Source organism: Ammodytes marinus (genome assembly GCF_949987685.1).
Source record: "Ammodytes marinus genome assembly, chromosome: 11".
Classification (NCBI taxonomy): Eukaryota; Metazoa; Chordata; class Actinopteri; order Uranoscopiformes; family Ammodytidae; genus Ammodytes; species Ammodytes marinus.
In genome coordinates, this window is record NC_137215.1 from 31,090,940 (window position 1) to 31,106,475 (window position 15,536).

The window sequence follows — 15,536 nt, forward strand, 5'->3', positions numbered from 1 at the left end:
CTCAGCCATGATCTGGGAGCAAATCCAGACAGCCAAGCGCAAGAAGTTAGATCTCCATGTAGTTTGGCTGGACCTAGCCAACGCATACGGATCAGTTCCACACCAGCTTATCACTTTTGCTCTCAATTTTTTCCACATACCTATCTGCATCAAAAACCTTGTCCCTGCCTACTTCAATAACTTCTATGCCTTCTACACAACCCAGGAAATCACAACCGGTTGGCAGCAGCTCCAGAAAGGTATAGCAATGGGTTGCTCGATCTCACCCATCTTGTTCACAGCAGCATTTGAAGTCATCCTCATCGGCACAAGACAGATGGTCCGAGGAGTGAGATCTGAGTCAGGACAGCGCCTCCCAGCCCTAAGAAGCTATTTGGATGATGTCACCTCACTCCTACAAACCGCTGCCTGCACATCAAGGCTGCTAAAGAGACTGGAGGAGCTCCTCAACTGGGCGAGGATGAAAATCAAACCAGCCAAATCTCGGAGCCTGTCAATCCGGAAAGGGTCTAGAAATGATAATTCGTCTTTGCTGTCGACGTAGAGAAGAATCCACTGCTGACAGAGCAGTCAGTGAGAAGCCTTGGGAGAGAATACACTGCTGACCTCTCAGACAAACACATGGCTCACTCTGTCATAACACAACTCTCAGAAGGCCTAGTGAAGATAGACGAAAGCCACCTCCCAGGAAAATTCAAGACCTGGTGCTATCAATTCACCCTTTATCATCGCCTGATGTGGCCACTGAAGTTGTCCGAGATCTCTGCGTCAACAGTACAGAGGATGGATCAAAAAGCAAACAACTACATCCGAAAATGGCTGGGTCTACCTCGCTGCCTTTTCAATGTTGCCTTATTTGATAGGAACACACTCCAACTACCACTGAAGTCCATCAGCCTAGGCTACAAGCTGGAAAAGGTGAGGTTCGTGTTCGAGCTGAGAGACTCAACTGATCCAGTTGTAAGCCAAGCCAGACCATCAGTCCGAACAGGGCGCAAATGGAGGGCTGAACAAGAAGTTGACCAGGCCATCAGTCAACTAGAACATCAAGAGGTAGTAGGATGGTTGCAGCAGGGAAAGACAGGGCTGGGGTGGGGACCAGCCCCAAAGATTATTTTATAGGAGATTGAAGATGGCGCCGGTGTGTGTGGCTAGCCGTCTCCCTCTCCCGATTTGTTTATTGTTGTTTCTATTAGTTTTGTCCCTTGTCTCTCAACAAATTAAGTCTCTGCTGGTGAATGATCGCCAAACACTCTTGGACATTAAATCTACTTGCAACAAACTTGCCGCAAACAATCATGGTGAGCAGAGATTTTTACCCCCGTTCGGGAGTCCCGACTCACCTGTGCCGGTGTTCGGCCCCAGCCTCCCGGCGGAAGCGTCACCGTCGCCGTGGCAAACGCAGCGGTCGGCTGGTGAGACTGAAGACCTGTCTGATGCGTTCGTCCACCGCCTCTGTACGGAAACTGGATTATTTCGATATGATGTTGATGTCTCGGCGTCTCCTGGATCCCGTTGACGCCTGCACGGTACCTGTCATCGGCCTGGTTGAGGGACCACAGACTCGCCGCCACTGCTTTCCCCGGATCTTCCAGCGCGGGGTGAATCTCCAAAACCTGAGGATCCTGGCCCGTGATCTGCGGCCTAGTGGGCTACAAACTCCAGCTCCAGCTCCTACCCGGATTGGTCTGGTAAATGCCAGATCGTTGTCTAACAAAACGTTTATACTACGTGATTTCTTCAGCTCCCGTTGCCTGGATTTTCTTTGCGTCACCGAGACATGGCTGGGTGATGGTGAGTCAAGTGCTCTTTCAGAACTTCTTCCCGTTGACTGTTGCTTTTTTAACTGTCCACGGAGTTCTGGCCGAGGAGGTGGAACAGCGGCTATGTTCAAAAATGTCTATAAATGTAGACAGCGCGTTCCGTCATTCTCTTCCTCGAGCTTTGAGTCGACAGTATTTGAGGTGGGTCGCTCTGACTCGGTGCTGTTCGCTGTCATCTACCGACCCCCGAAATACAATAAGGATTTTTAAATGATTTCTCAGACTTTTTAGCTGGCATTATGTCTGTTCATGATCGTGTTCTTATTGTTGGTGATTTTAATATTCACGTGTGCTGTCCTGATAGGCCCCTTGTGAAGGACTTTTTATGCATTGTCGACTCTTTTAACCTGGTGCAGTCTGTGTCTGCTCCTACACATGAACGCGGACATACATTAGATCTTGTGCTTTCTTGTGGTTTGTCTGTGTTAAACCTCGAGATCTGTGATATTGCTCTTTCTGATCATATGCCTGTGCTTTTTGAGGTCAGCTTCTCATGTGCTACATTTAAAGCTCCCACTCCTGTTCGGTACTGTCGGAGCATTAACCCACTCACTGCCGGTCAGTTCTCTGCTGCATTTAAACAGTGTGTCGCAGTTAACCAGATGTCCTCTGATACAGAGGCACTAAATTCTTGGTTTCACTCCTCCTGCATAAACATCTTGGACTCTCTGGCACCAGTTAAACTTAAAAAACCTAAAGCTAAGCCTGAACCCTGGTTCAATGACAAAACTCGAGCTGTCAAGCGGGAATGCCGCAAAGCTGAACGCAGGTGGAAGAAAGACAAGCTGCAGGTGTCACATCAAATCTTAAAGGACTGCTGGCGTCACTATCAAAACACTGTAAAAGAAGCAAAAACGGAACATCTGTCCAACATAATTTCATCAAATCGTCATAACCCGCGAGTATTGTTTAAAACCATTGACTCTGTTCTTAATGCCTCACAGACTGCCTGCTTGGAATCCTCCACTGAACTCTGCAATGATTTTCTTTCATTTTTTATTAATAAGGTCATCTCCACAAGAGCTCTGATCTCAAATGCTGCCTATGACCCCTCTGTCTCTGTCTCTGTCCCGTGTTCTGCTGCTCTTCATCAGTTCGAACCAGTGACTTTGCCCCTATTGGAGGAGGTGGTTGAAAAAATCAAGCTTTCAGGTTCACCTTCTGATGCTATCCCCCCAAAACTTTTCAGAGAAGTCTTCTCCAGCATAGGGCAATCAGTTCTTAACATTATAAACAGCAGTCTGTCCTCCGGTGTGGTCCCTACTAGTTTAAAACATGCAACAGTCCAGCCCCTCATTAAGAAACCTGGTCTTGATCGCTCAGTGTTGGCTAACTTCCGACCCATATCCAAGCTGCCCTTTCTATCTAAAATCTTGGAGAAAATTGTTCATAATCAGCTGAAGTCCTTTCTGGTTGAGCATAATTTGTTTGAGGTTTTCCAATCCGGTTTCAGAACCCTTCATAGCACTGAGTCAGCATTACTAAGAGTCTTTAATGATATTTTGCTGGCATCGGACTCCGGTGACTATGTGGTTTTAGTCTTAATTGATCTCACAGCTGCCTTTGATACAGTGGACCACAGCATTTTATTGTCTCGTCTGCAACACCTTGTGGGTATAAATGACTCTGTTTTGGAATGGTTTCGGTCCTATCTGACAGACAGAACTTTTTGTGTAAATATTGCTGGCTCTACATCCTCCTCTGCTCCTTTGCTTTATGGGGTCCCACAGGGCTCAATTCTAGGGCCACTGCTCTTCTCCCTCTATTTACTTCCGCTGGGCTCCATTCTGAGAAAACATGGTCTTTCCTTCCACTGCTATGCGGATGATTCACAAATGTATGTACCGTTAAAACGCAAGGATGCCTTCTCAGTGAAACCTTTACTTGACTGTCTCAGTGACATTAAAGCCTGGATGTCCCAAAATTTCTTAAAATTGAATGACACAAAAACTGAAGTCATAGTGTTTAGTCCCAGTAGCTCCCGTGAGCCCCCCCCCCCAGTTGACTTAGGCCCCTTGGCACAGTATATAAAGCCAACAGTTACAAATCTAGGTTTCAAGATGGACTGTGATTTAAACTTGACACGCAGATTAGTGGTGTAGTGAAGTCCAGCCTTTTCCGCTTAAGGCAGCTGGCAAAGGTAAAATCCATCTTGTCCACTAAAAACTTCGAAACAGTAATCCATGCTTTTGTAACATCCCGGCTGGATTACTGCAATGCTCTCTATTTAGGAGTCAGCCAGTCTTCCCTCTCCCGTCTTCAGCGCATTCAAAATGCTGCTGCACGACTTTAAACTGGGACACCAAAGAGGCATCACATCACACCAATTCTGGCCTCGCTCCACTGGCTCCCTGTGCATTTTAGAGTCCATTTTAAAAATATTGTATTTGTTTATAAATCCTTAAACGGCTTTGCCCCACCGTATCTCTCTGAGCTGCTTCACCGGTACTCTCCTGCTCGCTCTCTGAGGTCAGCTGATCAGCTCCTCCTGGCAGTACCCCGCTCAAAGAGGAAGCTGAGAGGGGACAGAGCGTTTTCCATCGCTGCTCCAAAAATGTGGAACAATCTGCCCTTCCAAATCAGACAGGCCCCTTCAATCACAATTTTTAAAAAACACCTCAAGACCCATTTTTACTCGCTGGCTTTCGACCCAGTGTGAGATTTTTGATGTTTTGATGTTATTTTATTGTACCTTATTTTTGTTATTTTAGATATTATGTTTTACCTTAGCTGTATTCATTTTTCTATCTATTTTTATTGTATCTTATTTTACTTATTTTTATCTATTTTTATTGTACCTTATTTTACTTATTTTTATCTATTTTTATTGTACCTTATTTTAGGCCTGTACAGCACTTTGTCTCTGCTCTGGTTTGATGAAAGCGCTTTATAAATAAAGTTGGATTGGATTGGATTGGAAGATGTGGTCCAAAGCCAAAAGGAAAGAAAGGAAAGAGCTGGTAGTCTCCGAAGTCAGCAGAATGGAGGATGAAACATACACAATCAGAGCTGTGAGCCAGAGGCAACAGGGAAGGTGGACAAACTGGGAGGCGGTCACAACCAGAGCCATAACATGGGCTGACATGTGGAAGATACCACAGGCAAGGCTTAGCTTCCTCATCAGGTCCACATATGACACCCTTCCAAGCCCCCAGAACATACATCTCTGGTACGGCACAGAAACAATCTGCAGTCTCTGTGATGTCCAAAGTCCCAACTTGAAGCACATTCTCACTGGCTGCAAACCAGCGTTGGCCCAAGGAAAACCTCCTATCTGCACTTTACAAGGCACTAATACTTTTTCAGTATTTTTTTTTTTTTTTTGCTACTTCACATTTATTTCAATATGCAATCATACAAAGAACAAATATACAGCAATCATACAAAATACAAGTATACAACAATCACATAGCACTTGTTCGCTCCACATTGACCTTCAAATTAAAATCATAATACACATACAGCAGGTACCCAATTAGTCTAATTCAAGTCCATATTCAGTCAACCATGTTTCAACATATTTTTACCACATCACGTGCTCGTCGGGAGAGACTTCCTCTCTGTTATGGAGAGTTTGTGCCCTCGATCAGTCTCTGTAGCTGTAGTATTATAGGTTCCCATTTAGCAGTGAAAACATCAGTCCTGAGTTGGAGTTTGGCTGTAATACTCTCCATCAGATATACATTTTTTACTCTTACCCTCCATTGTTGGACAGTTGGTGGTTTAACATTCCTCCATAACACAGTTATCATCTTTTTTGCGATCAACAGCAACACCCAGATTAAATAAGCCAGATTTTTGCCTGTTGTGTTTCCTGGAGTCTTTCCCAATATAAAAATGTCTGGCTCTAGTGGCAGGTCTACCCCCATAATTAGTTTGATCTCAAACTGAATATCTCTCCAGTACTGATCAAGTTTGGGGCAATCCCAGAAAATGTGAGTATGATCTCCAATCTTGCCGCATTCTCTCCAGCATAGATCTGAGGTGTTGCTGTATCTCGCTAACATACGTGGGGTCTTAAAAAATCTTATTTTAGTTTTCCACTCAAATTCCCTCCAGGTAGGACTACTGGTTAATTTATGACCTTTAAGGAGCGAATTTTCCCACATCTCATCTGTGATACAAATATTCATTTATAATTCCCATTTCTGTTTCGTTTCCCAAGTGTTTCCAATTACATTATCTTGAAGCCGCCTGTAAACCAAGATAAATATAAGAACAAATGTAAAACAAAGATGTATATCGGTACAAGGAGTAAACGTGGAATGTCTTGGATGAAAAAAAAAACGTGTGACACGGTACAAAGATTTTAAAAAATATTGAAAAAGAAGATGCTTAACAAATATAAAAGTGAGGCATGAATGGCACTGTGAATATGTATTGTGGATGTATTTTGTCTTGTGTCATAACTTTACATGTAATATGTTTAACATATACAGGAATTAATTATAGCAATAATATTTACAATAACTATCAAACAAATGATTAAAAACAAATATATATATATATAATAATTAAATAAGATCCTGAGGGACCAACGAAAAATTTAATAAATAAACATAATGTAAAAAGGGTAGGCGCAATAAGCTAAGGCTTCAGCCTACACCTTTTCGATCAATACTATTTATAAGAAATTAATATATAAATTACGATGACAACTTTGTGTTATTTTGTGTGTTTTTTATTATTTTATTTTTTTAACTTGTGTAAGTGATGTTGTGAATATGTTTTGATCGAAATAAATAAATAAACTAAAAGTGGGATATCAGGTTCTTTTTAATTGTTCCTTTCATTGTTAACATGAACATCCTTTCCAAATTAGACGGTGGTTTACGTATCAGCTCCCAATCAGCATGTGTCTGCAGAAAATGTCGCACTTGAAGGAATCTAAAAAAATCCATCCCTGACAGACAGAATTCTTTACGTAAGTTTTCATAAGATTTCAAAGTTTCCCCAACAAAAAGTTGATCCACTGTGATTAACCCTTTCTCTGCCCACATTCGAAAGCCTTTATCTATCTTTCCGGGTGGAAACTCCGGCATAACTGCTATTTTTAATGCCCTTGACAAAGAGTTCAAGATGCTTAATTGTTTTCTAATAACCATCCAAGTTTTCACTGTGAATTTTATCCATTCGTTGTCTATTTTTAATTTCTTCCAACTAGCTGGGCTCATGAATGGCAGCGCTGCAAGGGGCATACTTGGACATGAGTTCTGTTCTATACCCACCCAACCCATTTCTATATAATTTGTTATCCATGCTGTTAGGGTCCTCAGCTGTGCTGCCCAGTAGTAGTATTTAATGTTGGGTAAGTTCAGGCCCCCTTTTTGTTTTGGTAATAGCAACGTTTTGAGTCTGACTCTGGCTTTTTTGTTTTGCCAAACAAATCTTGATATCAATTTATCCAGATTAGATTGCCAAATGCTGCCATGGGGACTTTCACCGGCAAAGAGTTAAATAGAAAAAGCAGTCTTGGCAGGATATTCATTCGCACCGTTTCAATTCTCCCAACTAGTGATAGGGGGAGAATTTCCCACTAAAGGACATCTGCCTTTATCTCCCTTATTAGCTTTCCATAATTGGCCTCATACATTTTTGAGGTGGAGGGAGTGATCACAATGCCTAAGTATCTAAACCCCTCCCTCGACCAATGAAATTTGACAGTCTTATCTAATTGTGATGGCCAAGTACCCGAAAGCATCATTGCTTCTGATTTTGAGTCATTTACTTTGTAGCCTGATATTAGTCCATATTCGCCCAGAACCTGAATCAGACGGGGAACTGAGGAGAAAGGATGGCTCAAATACAACATGACGTCATCTGCAAATATTGAGATTTTATGTTCCACACCTCTACCGTCCTTTACACCCGTTATACGATTGTCCTGCCTTATAGTTTCAGCTAGTGGCTCTAAACAAATGTCAAAGAGCAAGGGGCTAAGACTAGCCCCTTTTACACAGCCAGTGAAAGCCGGGAATATGCCGGCCTTTCGGCCCTCCCCCCAGCTGTGTAAATGCGACAGTTGCGGAACGAGGGAAGAAAGGTGCGAGTGATCGTTCCGGGAATTTTACTACCTCGGGGGGTAGTAAGATTCCCGACACGATCAGTTCCGCCTCTCTGTTTAAATGCTCCAGCTTGTTGTTGCGGAACAGGGGGGCGTTTGACGTTCCATAGTCTACGTTCTAAACATGCGACCATGTTAGCAGTTGAAGGACGTGTGTTTAACATTAACCACGGCGGCCTGATGTCCCGTAAAAATCACCAAATAAAAGGAACGGTGTATAATCTAACTGATCATAAGGTCCGTTGCTCAATCCAAACCCCCGCGCTTCATTTTGCAGAGTGTATGAGTCTATTTCTGCCCAGGAGAAGTTGTACAATGGAAAGCTAGGCTAGGCTAAGTAAGGGATAAAGTATAGCGAACGGGTCACTTGCTAGAAATAAAGACCGACAAGCTGAAGCAGGAGCCCGACGCGCAGCGGAGGGCTCTTGTTCAGCTTGAAGGTCGACCTAGTAACGGGGGAATAGTCTGCTCGCCCCGCTAGACTGTCTGCTTCAGCTGACTGAAGGCTCCGGCTCAGCTGTTAGCCACAGAGCTACTGTTTTGCTAACACATTCCGCCGCCGCTATTATATCCTAAGTCTGAGCGTATATCCACACTTTATTTCTGTCTACAGTAACGTGACTTCACACACTGTGTGTATGTGTATGTCTGATTGGCAGATCGCTGCCCTCACAAAGAGACTCGCTCACAACCAACCTGTCACACACACACACACACACAGAGGTGAAGCGGTCGGATTGATTTAGTCAGTTTGGTTAACCTGGGACAGTCCCAGTGATGTTGGACTCAGCGCGTAGCGAGATCAACTGGCACATCGTGGGGACAGTAAAATACGGCCCTCTTACTGCAAGCTCCAGCACTTCTGCTCTCAATTCACCGGCCATTGTTGTTGTTGTAAAGCAGCTGACCGGCGCGGCGCTAAATGTTTACGTCACACCTGACGCTGTTTACAAGCACCTCTTTCATTCCGGAGCGCTGTGTAAAAGGGACTACTGATGCGCCAGCAGGCCGGCGTTGCTTGGTTCTGTGTAAATAACACAGAAGCAAGCAAAGCCGGCATATTGGAGTGATGTTGTTCCGTCAATATGCAGCAATCTCTGTGTAAAAGGGGCTACTGTCACCTTGCCTAACTCCCCTTTTGATCTTGAAAAACTGAGAACAACATCCATTCACCCTCACTCTTGATTTTGGATCCAAATATAACACTTTGACCCAGTCGATAAACTTAGTGTGAAATCCCATCTTATTTAATGTATGGTTGAGATAAACCCAATCTACCCTGTCAAAGGCTTTTTGCGCATCAAGACTGAGTAACATAGATGGCTGTTGTTTTGTTTTAGCATGTGACATGATATTAAGGACACGTCTGATGTTGTTGGATCCCTGTCTACCTAGTATGAACCCCATCTGGTCCGGGTGTAACAGTTTTGTTATAACTTTTTGGATTCTTTTTGTTAAAATAGCACTAAGTATCTTTTGATCATTACACAGAAGACTTATCGGCCTATATCCTTCACATTTAGTAGGGTCCTTCCCTTCTTTATGAATGACAGATATTATGGTTTCTGCCCATGACTTAGGGGGGTCTCCTTCCAATAGGGCATAGTTAAATACTTTTGCAAGAGTCGGGGTGAGCTCTTCCTTAAAACATTTATAAAATTCTCCCGGGATCCCATCAGTCCCTGGGGACTTATTGTTCTTTAATTTTAGAATAACTTCCTTTATTTCCTGTTCTGTTATATGTGATTACATACTTTCTGCTTCTTCTTTGGAGAGGGAGGGTAGATCTAACTTAGAGAAAAAATGTTTTATCTTGTCTTCCTTTTCTGTAATTTCAGGGGAGTCATATAGATTTTCATGAAAGGCTGCAAAGGCTGCTGCTATTTCGCTTGGCCGTGTAACTGTCTTGTTTATAGCTGGGTGAAAAACTTTAGAAACGACTCGACTTGCCTGCTCTTTACGTAACTGGAATGCAAGGAGGCGACTGGCTCTATTTCCATTCTCATAATATTTCTGTTTTGAAAATCGTAGGGCCCCCTCCGCTTTATATGTCAAGAGCTCCTCTAATTTGTGTCTTTTTTGTTTTAGTTCCGCCAAAAGATCATGGTTTTTATTATTATTTTTATGTTCTAGTTCTAATATTTTTATTTTACTTTCCAGATCTACTTGTTCTTTTAGCCTGTTCTTTTTAATTCTACTGGATATTTCTATCATTTTTCCCCTTATTGTGGCTTTAGCACTATCCCATAGGACAGACTGTGAAACATCCCCTTTATCATTAATATTAAAGTACTCGTTTATACACTCTTTAATTTCCTTAGTCACTGCAGGGTCATTCAGTAAGGAGATATTTGCTCTCCAGTATTTAAAGCATTTTTCTATTCCTAAATTTAGGGTAAGGATTATAGGTGCGTGATCACTGATTGTTATTGAGTCTATCTTGCAATCTACTACTTGATACATACATTGTTTAGGGAAAAAGCACATGTCTATACGTGAATAGCTTCCGTGGACATTTGAGAAAAAACTAAAGTCCTTGCCCTTTGGATTTCTATTTCTCCAAGGGTCTACCAAACCCAGCTCTCCTATCATGTTGTTCAGTATTCTTGATTTTTTTGACTGGTTGCGTTCCATCGGCAGCCTATCGATCTTCCCATCTAGTACGCAGTTGAAGTCTCCCCCAACAATTATCATGCCTTTGGCATTGTTTGCAATTATGTTTGCAATATCACAAAAAAAGGAAGAATCATCTTCTGTTGGAGCATAAATATTCACAATTGATACTTCTTTACCACTTATTGTACCAATGACCATGACATATCTCCCTAAATTGTCTTTAATCACTTTTTCTTCAGAAAAAACTACACCTCTGTTGTATAGAATTGCCACCCCTCTCCTTTTACCATAGGATGCACTGAATACCTGGCCTACCCACCCTCTTCAAGTTTTTTGTGTTCAATTTCCAACAAGTGGGTCTCCTGTAACATAGCTACTCCGCATCCAAGCTGCCTTAGTTGAGCAAGTATTTTTTTTCTCTTTATTGGGTGATTTAGCCCATGAACATTATAGCTTATTGGCTTCAGATTAGTCATTATCTAATATATTCTAGAGTTTGCTTTAAACAGCCGTCTTTGATTTTTTGTTGTTGTTTGGTCTGCGTATTTCCGTTACATCTCAGTAGAAAAAAGAAGGTATGCGTTGCTGTGATATTGATTACTATATAAGAAAACATTTGCAAAAACACTTGAAAAAACATTTGAACTTTACAACGAAAAAAGGATACTTCCAACCTAAGTAACCCAGCTGAGCCCCCTGTACCAAATTGAGTGCCAGCTCCTTGTGTGAAGGTGAAGAGATGTGACTAGCTCTCTCCTGGGTGAGCCCACAATTTGTGGATGCAACTATAGTGTTGCTCTAAGTCCCCTCAGGGAATACTAACAGTTACAAAAAGTGATTGACAATTATAACCCTCTACTCAGGGAGAACCCTCTGGTAGATATAATCTTCAAATAAAAAAAATAAAATACAAAACCAGCCTCAATATGTATTGTAATACATGGCATAACTTAGCTCCATTAAACCATATCACCCCATATATTATAGAATAATTCCTTGTCAAATCAGTAGTGACATAAACTTTCTGTTATCATTCAAACCTTTAGTTCAGGGGTGTCCAAACTACGGCCCGCGGGCCAACTGCGGCCCGCTTTTTATTGGCCCGCGGCCGATTTTAAAAATATAATGCAACATGGCCCTTTGAAAAAAAAAAAAAATGTTTTTTTTTTTGCATTTCTTAGTTAACCCACTAGAGCAGGGGTGTCAAAACTGATTGATTGGCCCTTGGCACATTTTAAAAATATAATGTAAAATGGCCCTTTTAATTTTTAAATAATCTAAATGCACTCATTATATTACAGAGAAATATGTCCCATAAAAGAAAAAGAGCACCAAGGCCATCCCAGAGGACCCTGCATAATATTTTAATTTAAATTAATATTATTATGGAAAATCCATGTGTCCTTCTCCAATAGCTTCTAATTCATCTGACACAGTGTTTACATTTTTTTTCATACAAAATTCTTCAGATTTAGCCTCTTAATTTCCCTCTCAAAGTGCACCAGATTCATGCATTTCACTTTAAAAACTTAAAAAAATCTCCCGGGGGGGCATACCCCCGGACCCCCCTTGGAGGGGCGGGATCTCGGCTGGCTACTATTTTCACCAAGCTGGACATTAGACGTAAAAGCAGGGTGTATTAATGGCATTTAACAAGAGGGGGGATGTATCTTTTTAATGTGCAAGTAAAGTGTTACATTGTGATTACAATTTACGAAGACACAGTGAAACTAAACATCAGAGCAGCTACATGTCCTGATAAATGTGTTATTTTTGCAAAGTGGCCCAGCCCTTCGTAGATTTTTCTGTATGTGGCCCTCAGTGAAAAAAGTTTGGACACCCCTGCTTTAGTTGTTTCACACCTGACTACAGTCCCTCATCTGTTAGTCCGTGCTGCCCCCTTGCTGGCTCCTTTGTTAATAGTTGATCACCGTTCTTCTAGCAGCTCCTTGTTGAGCTTTTCTCTGACATCGGTTCTGACGGCGATCCCCATCTTTTCCAAAGTAGGCGCTGCATCGGTCAGTGTCCTGAAAGCCTTGACTCCGCCGTCCAAAAAGATCTTGATCTGCGCTGGGAAGGAAGACTTGGCTTTGATGTTTTTCTCCCGCAGTTGTTTGATCACGTGCCGCACCTCCTTGCGCTGTCTCTGTATTTCTGGAGAGTAGTCTTGGTCAAAACAGACTCTGTCTCCTGCATATGTTATCTGCCCTTGTTTCCGAGCTTGCTGTAACACCACATCTTTTGTGTAGTAGTCCAAGAATCTGACTATGATAGATCGCGGCGGAGCTTGCGCTGCCCTCGGTTTCTCTGCCAGGGACCTATGTGCTCTCTCTATGCGGATATTTATGTCTTCTGGTAGTTTCAGTGAGTCTGCTAGGAACTCAGTCACGAACCTTATCATGTCGTTCTTTTCTTTTCCTTCCGCAACTCCGTAGATCCGCAGATTTTTGCGCCTCGCCCGATTTTCCAAGTCCAGGCATTTCTCTGTCAGCTTAGCCTCTCTGTGTAACAGGTGCCACACGGCTCGCTCATGGCACATTCCTCTGTCTTCAGTTGAGCTTATTCTCTTCTCCATTTCTTTTGAATTCCCCTCGAGCGTTTCAATGCAGGTGGTTAAGTCCTTCATATTTTCTTCCACTCTCGCTAACCTCTGTTTGGTATCTTCGGAGGCTTCTTTGTGTTCCTTTCTCAGCGTACGGAGCTCGGAGAGAATTAGCGATCCTTCTCGATCCGAGTCACCGCCATCTTGGGTGGGTTGGTGGAGCGGTTTTTCCGTCTGTCTTTGTTTGTCGCTCTTACTCTTAACTCCACGTTCGCTTGTTTTTTGTTGACTCATTTTGTTAAATTAGTGGTTAGAGCTCTTAAATTTGCATCTGCCTCTATTTTTTCTGTATATATGGCTGGTTTTCAGAGGGTTTCTCGACGAGCGAGTCAGCTACACAGCCACTGCTCTCATTGCGTCACCGGAAGTCCTTTTTCAGCATTTTTAACACATAATATAGTTATATAGTCCAAAAACAGTGTATTATATCGGGTTTCCTAAAAGAAAAAAACATTTTGCAAGAAAACCACACAGTTTTTTTCAATTTCTCAAAAAAGAAAATTTTTCAGATAAGAGGTTTTGATTTTCGGCCATCATTATTCCTTAGCAGAAACAGAGGTATTCCATTTAAGAAAGATGACCCTCTTCGATCCAGGGAAGCAGGCCACAGATTCAGCAGTCACTCGTGATTAGGTGTGACTTCCTCCATGGGGCTGTTCCGATCGCAAATACTACTTCTATAAAGCTGATCAGAAACACTAGACTTGCTAAATGTTTTATGTGTTAGTCATACTTGTTGCAATTGATTCCTCGCCTTTGACGTTCACACACAAATGACCATAAAAACATACAAACACACAGAGAGCCGCACGCCGCAAGTCACTCACGGAGTAGCGCCCCTCATAATGGACAATACCCCTCAGGATGTGAAAACAGTCAGGCGATCTCTTTTGTGTTTCTGGAATAAACTAGCCTGGATGTTGTCATGGTGATGTAATAAGGATTATCTGAGTTTGGTCATGGAGACCATACATTATAAACTGGAGGTCATGAGCTTATGAAAGACATTGTCTTCTTGAATTGTAGAAAATTGAGGATCAAAAGCTTCACCTATTGAAAGAGTAAAATATCATAGTATCTCAAAGCCTCTGCTTTACAGACTTCCTATTCTTTTTTAACTATCTCTCACCAACTGTTTAACCTAATGCATAACTCAATGGCTACTGTGACACTCACAATGAATTTAGCACTTCAACAGAAATGTGTGACGTAAATTAGTATTTTCAAATCTTCTGCTTTGCTCCTTATCCAGCGGGAGTACCATTTCTGATCACGGCAGAGCTGTTTAAACAGTCCCACCGCCCAGCAGCTTACATTGTCGGAGGATCACTCAACTGGCTGTCCAACTTCACTGTGGGCTTTGTGTTCCCATTCTTACAGGTGAAAGATATACACTGTGTCCTGTGCATGCTTGTATACATCCAACATTTTGATTCCACAAGGGGTGCTTAGGTGTTTAACAATCCCCTATTGTATATGATCAGACTTGGTTGGTTGAACTGATCACTGACCTCCCTGTACTCTAATACTTTTGCTTCATCTTGTCTGATGTCCCCTCTGCTTTATCAAAAATAATAATTTCTTCTTTGACAATTCATAGATCACCTGTGTCCTGATTATTAGTAGTCTAATGTCACCAACCTATACACCAACCCCTAGAGCCTCAGTCTTTCTCTTACTTGTTCTCTAATCATTCCAATCATCCTCCATCTATCTGCCACATGCCATCAGATGTCTGCGGGGTCTTACTGCTACTTGGTGTTTGCCACTGTGTGTGTGACCGTGGCCGTCTATGTCTACGTGGTGATCCCAGAGACCAAAAACAAGACCTTCATGGAGATCAGCCGACTCTTCAGTAAGAATAAAGCAGTGCTGGAGACCCAGGGCCTGATCCATGGGGACCAGCTCAAGCTCAAGAAGATCAACGGCTACGGTGGTGTGGAACATGCTTCATTTGAGTTAGACAGCTCTTCTTCTGTACCTTAACCATTTATAAGTCATTCAATACTTATATTTCTTTTCCCGTCTACTGTTATTACTGTTGTGCTCAAATGGACCAAACACCACCTCAGCAGGTGCCTGCACTCAAACTGTGTTCACGCAACAAGACAGAAATATGCTTAAGCTGTCTTGTCGTTAGTGTTATATATTTCAATCACAGTGGATTGCATATTGATACTTCCAGCACTCCCTTACATAACCTGTCAATGAAGCAGTGCTATTCCACAGATTGTGTTACAATCTTTACAAATCAGAATACAAATGAAAGATAATTGAGAGAGAGAAAAGTTGAAAAGTACAATACATTTACTGACAAACAGTGACTCTGATAATATAATCAGTGAAATGGGCAAGGTCACGTTTCTTCTCAGATTTCACGTCAACCCTATAATTTTAACCACAACAATTGTTATATTAATCATAAATGACC

The 15,536-nt window shown here is 42.2% G+C and overlaps 1 protein-coding gene across 1 annotated transcript in view; it reads left to right on the forward strand.

Annotated features, from left to right (window-relative positions):
- The window catches only part of slc2a15a (solute carrier family 2 member 15a), a gene marked incomplete at both ends in the record, with an annotated part of 116,585 nt that extends 101,494 nt beyond the window's left edge, over positions 1–15,091 (forward strand). The window contains 2 exons of the mRNA XM_080036588.1: positions 14,358–14,485; positions 14,837–15,091. Coding sequence (XP_079892714.1) covers positions 14,358–14,485; positions 14,837–15,091 — 383 coding nt within the window. The remainder of the gene's footprint in view (positions 1–14,357; positions 14,486–14,836) is intronic.
- Positions 15,092–15,536: the final 445 nt, after the last annotated feature.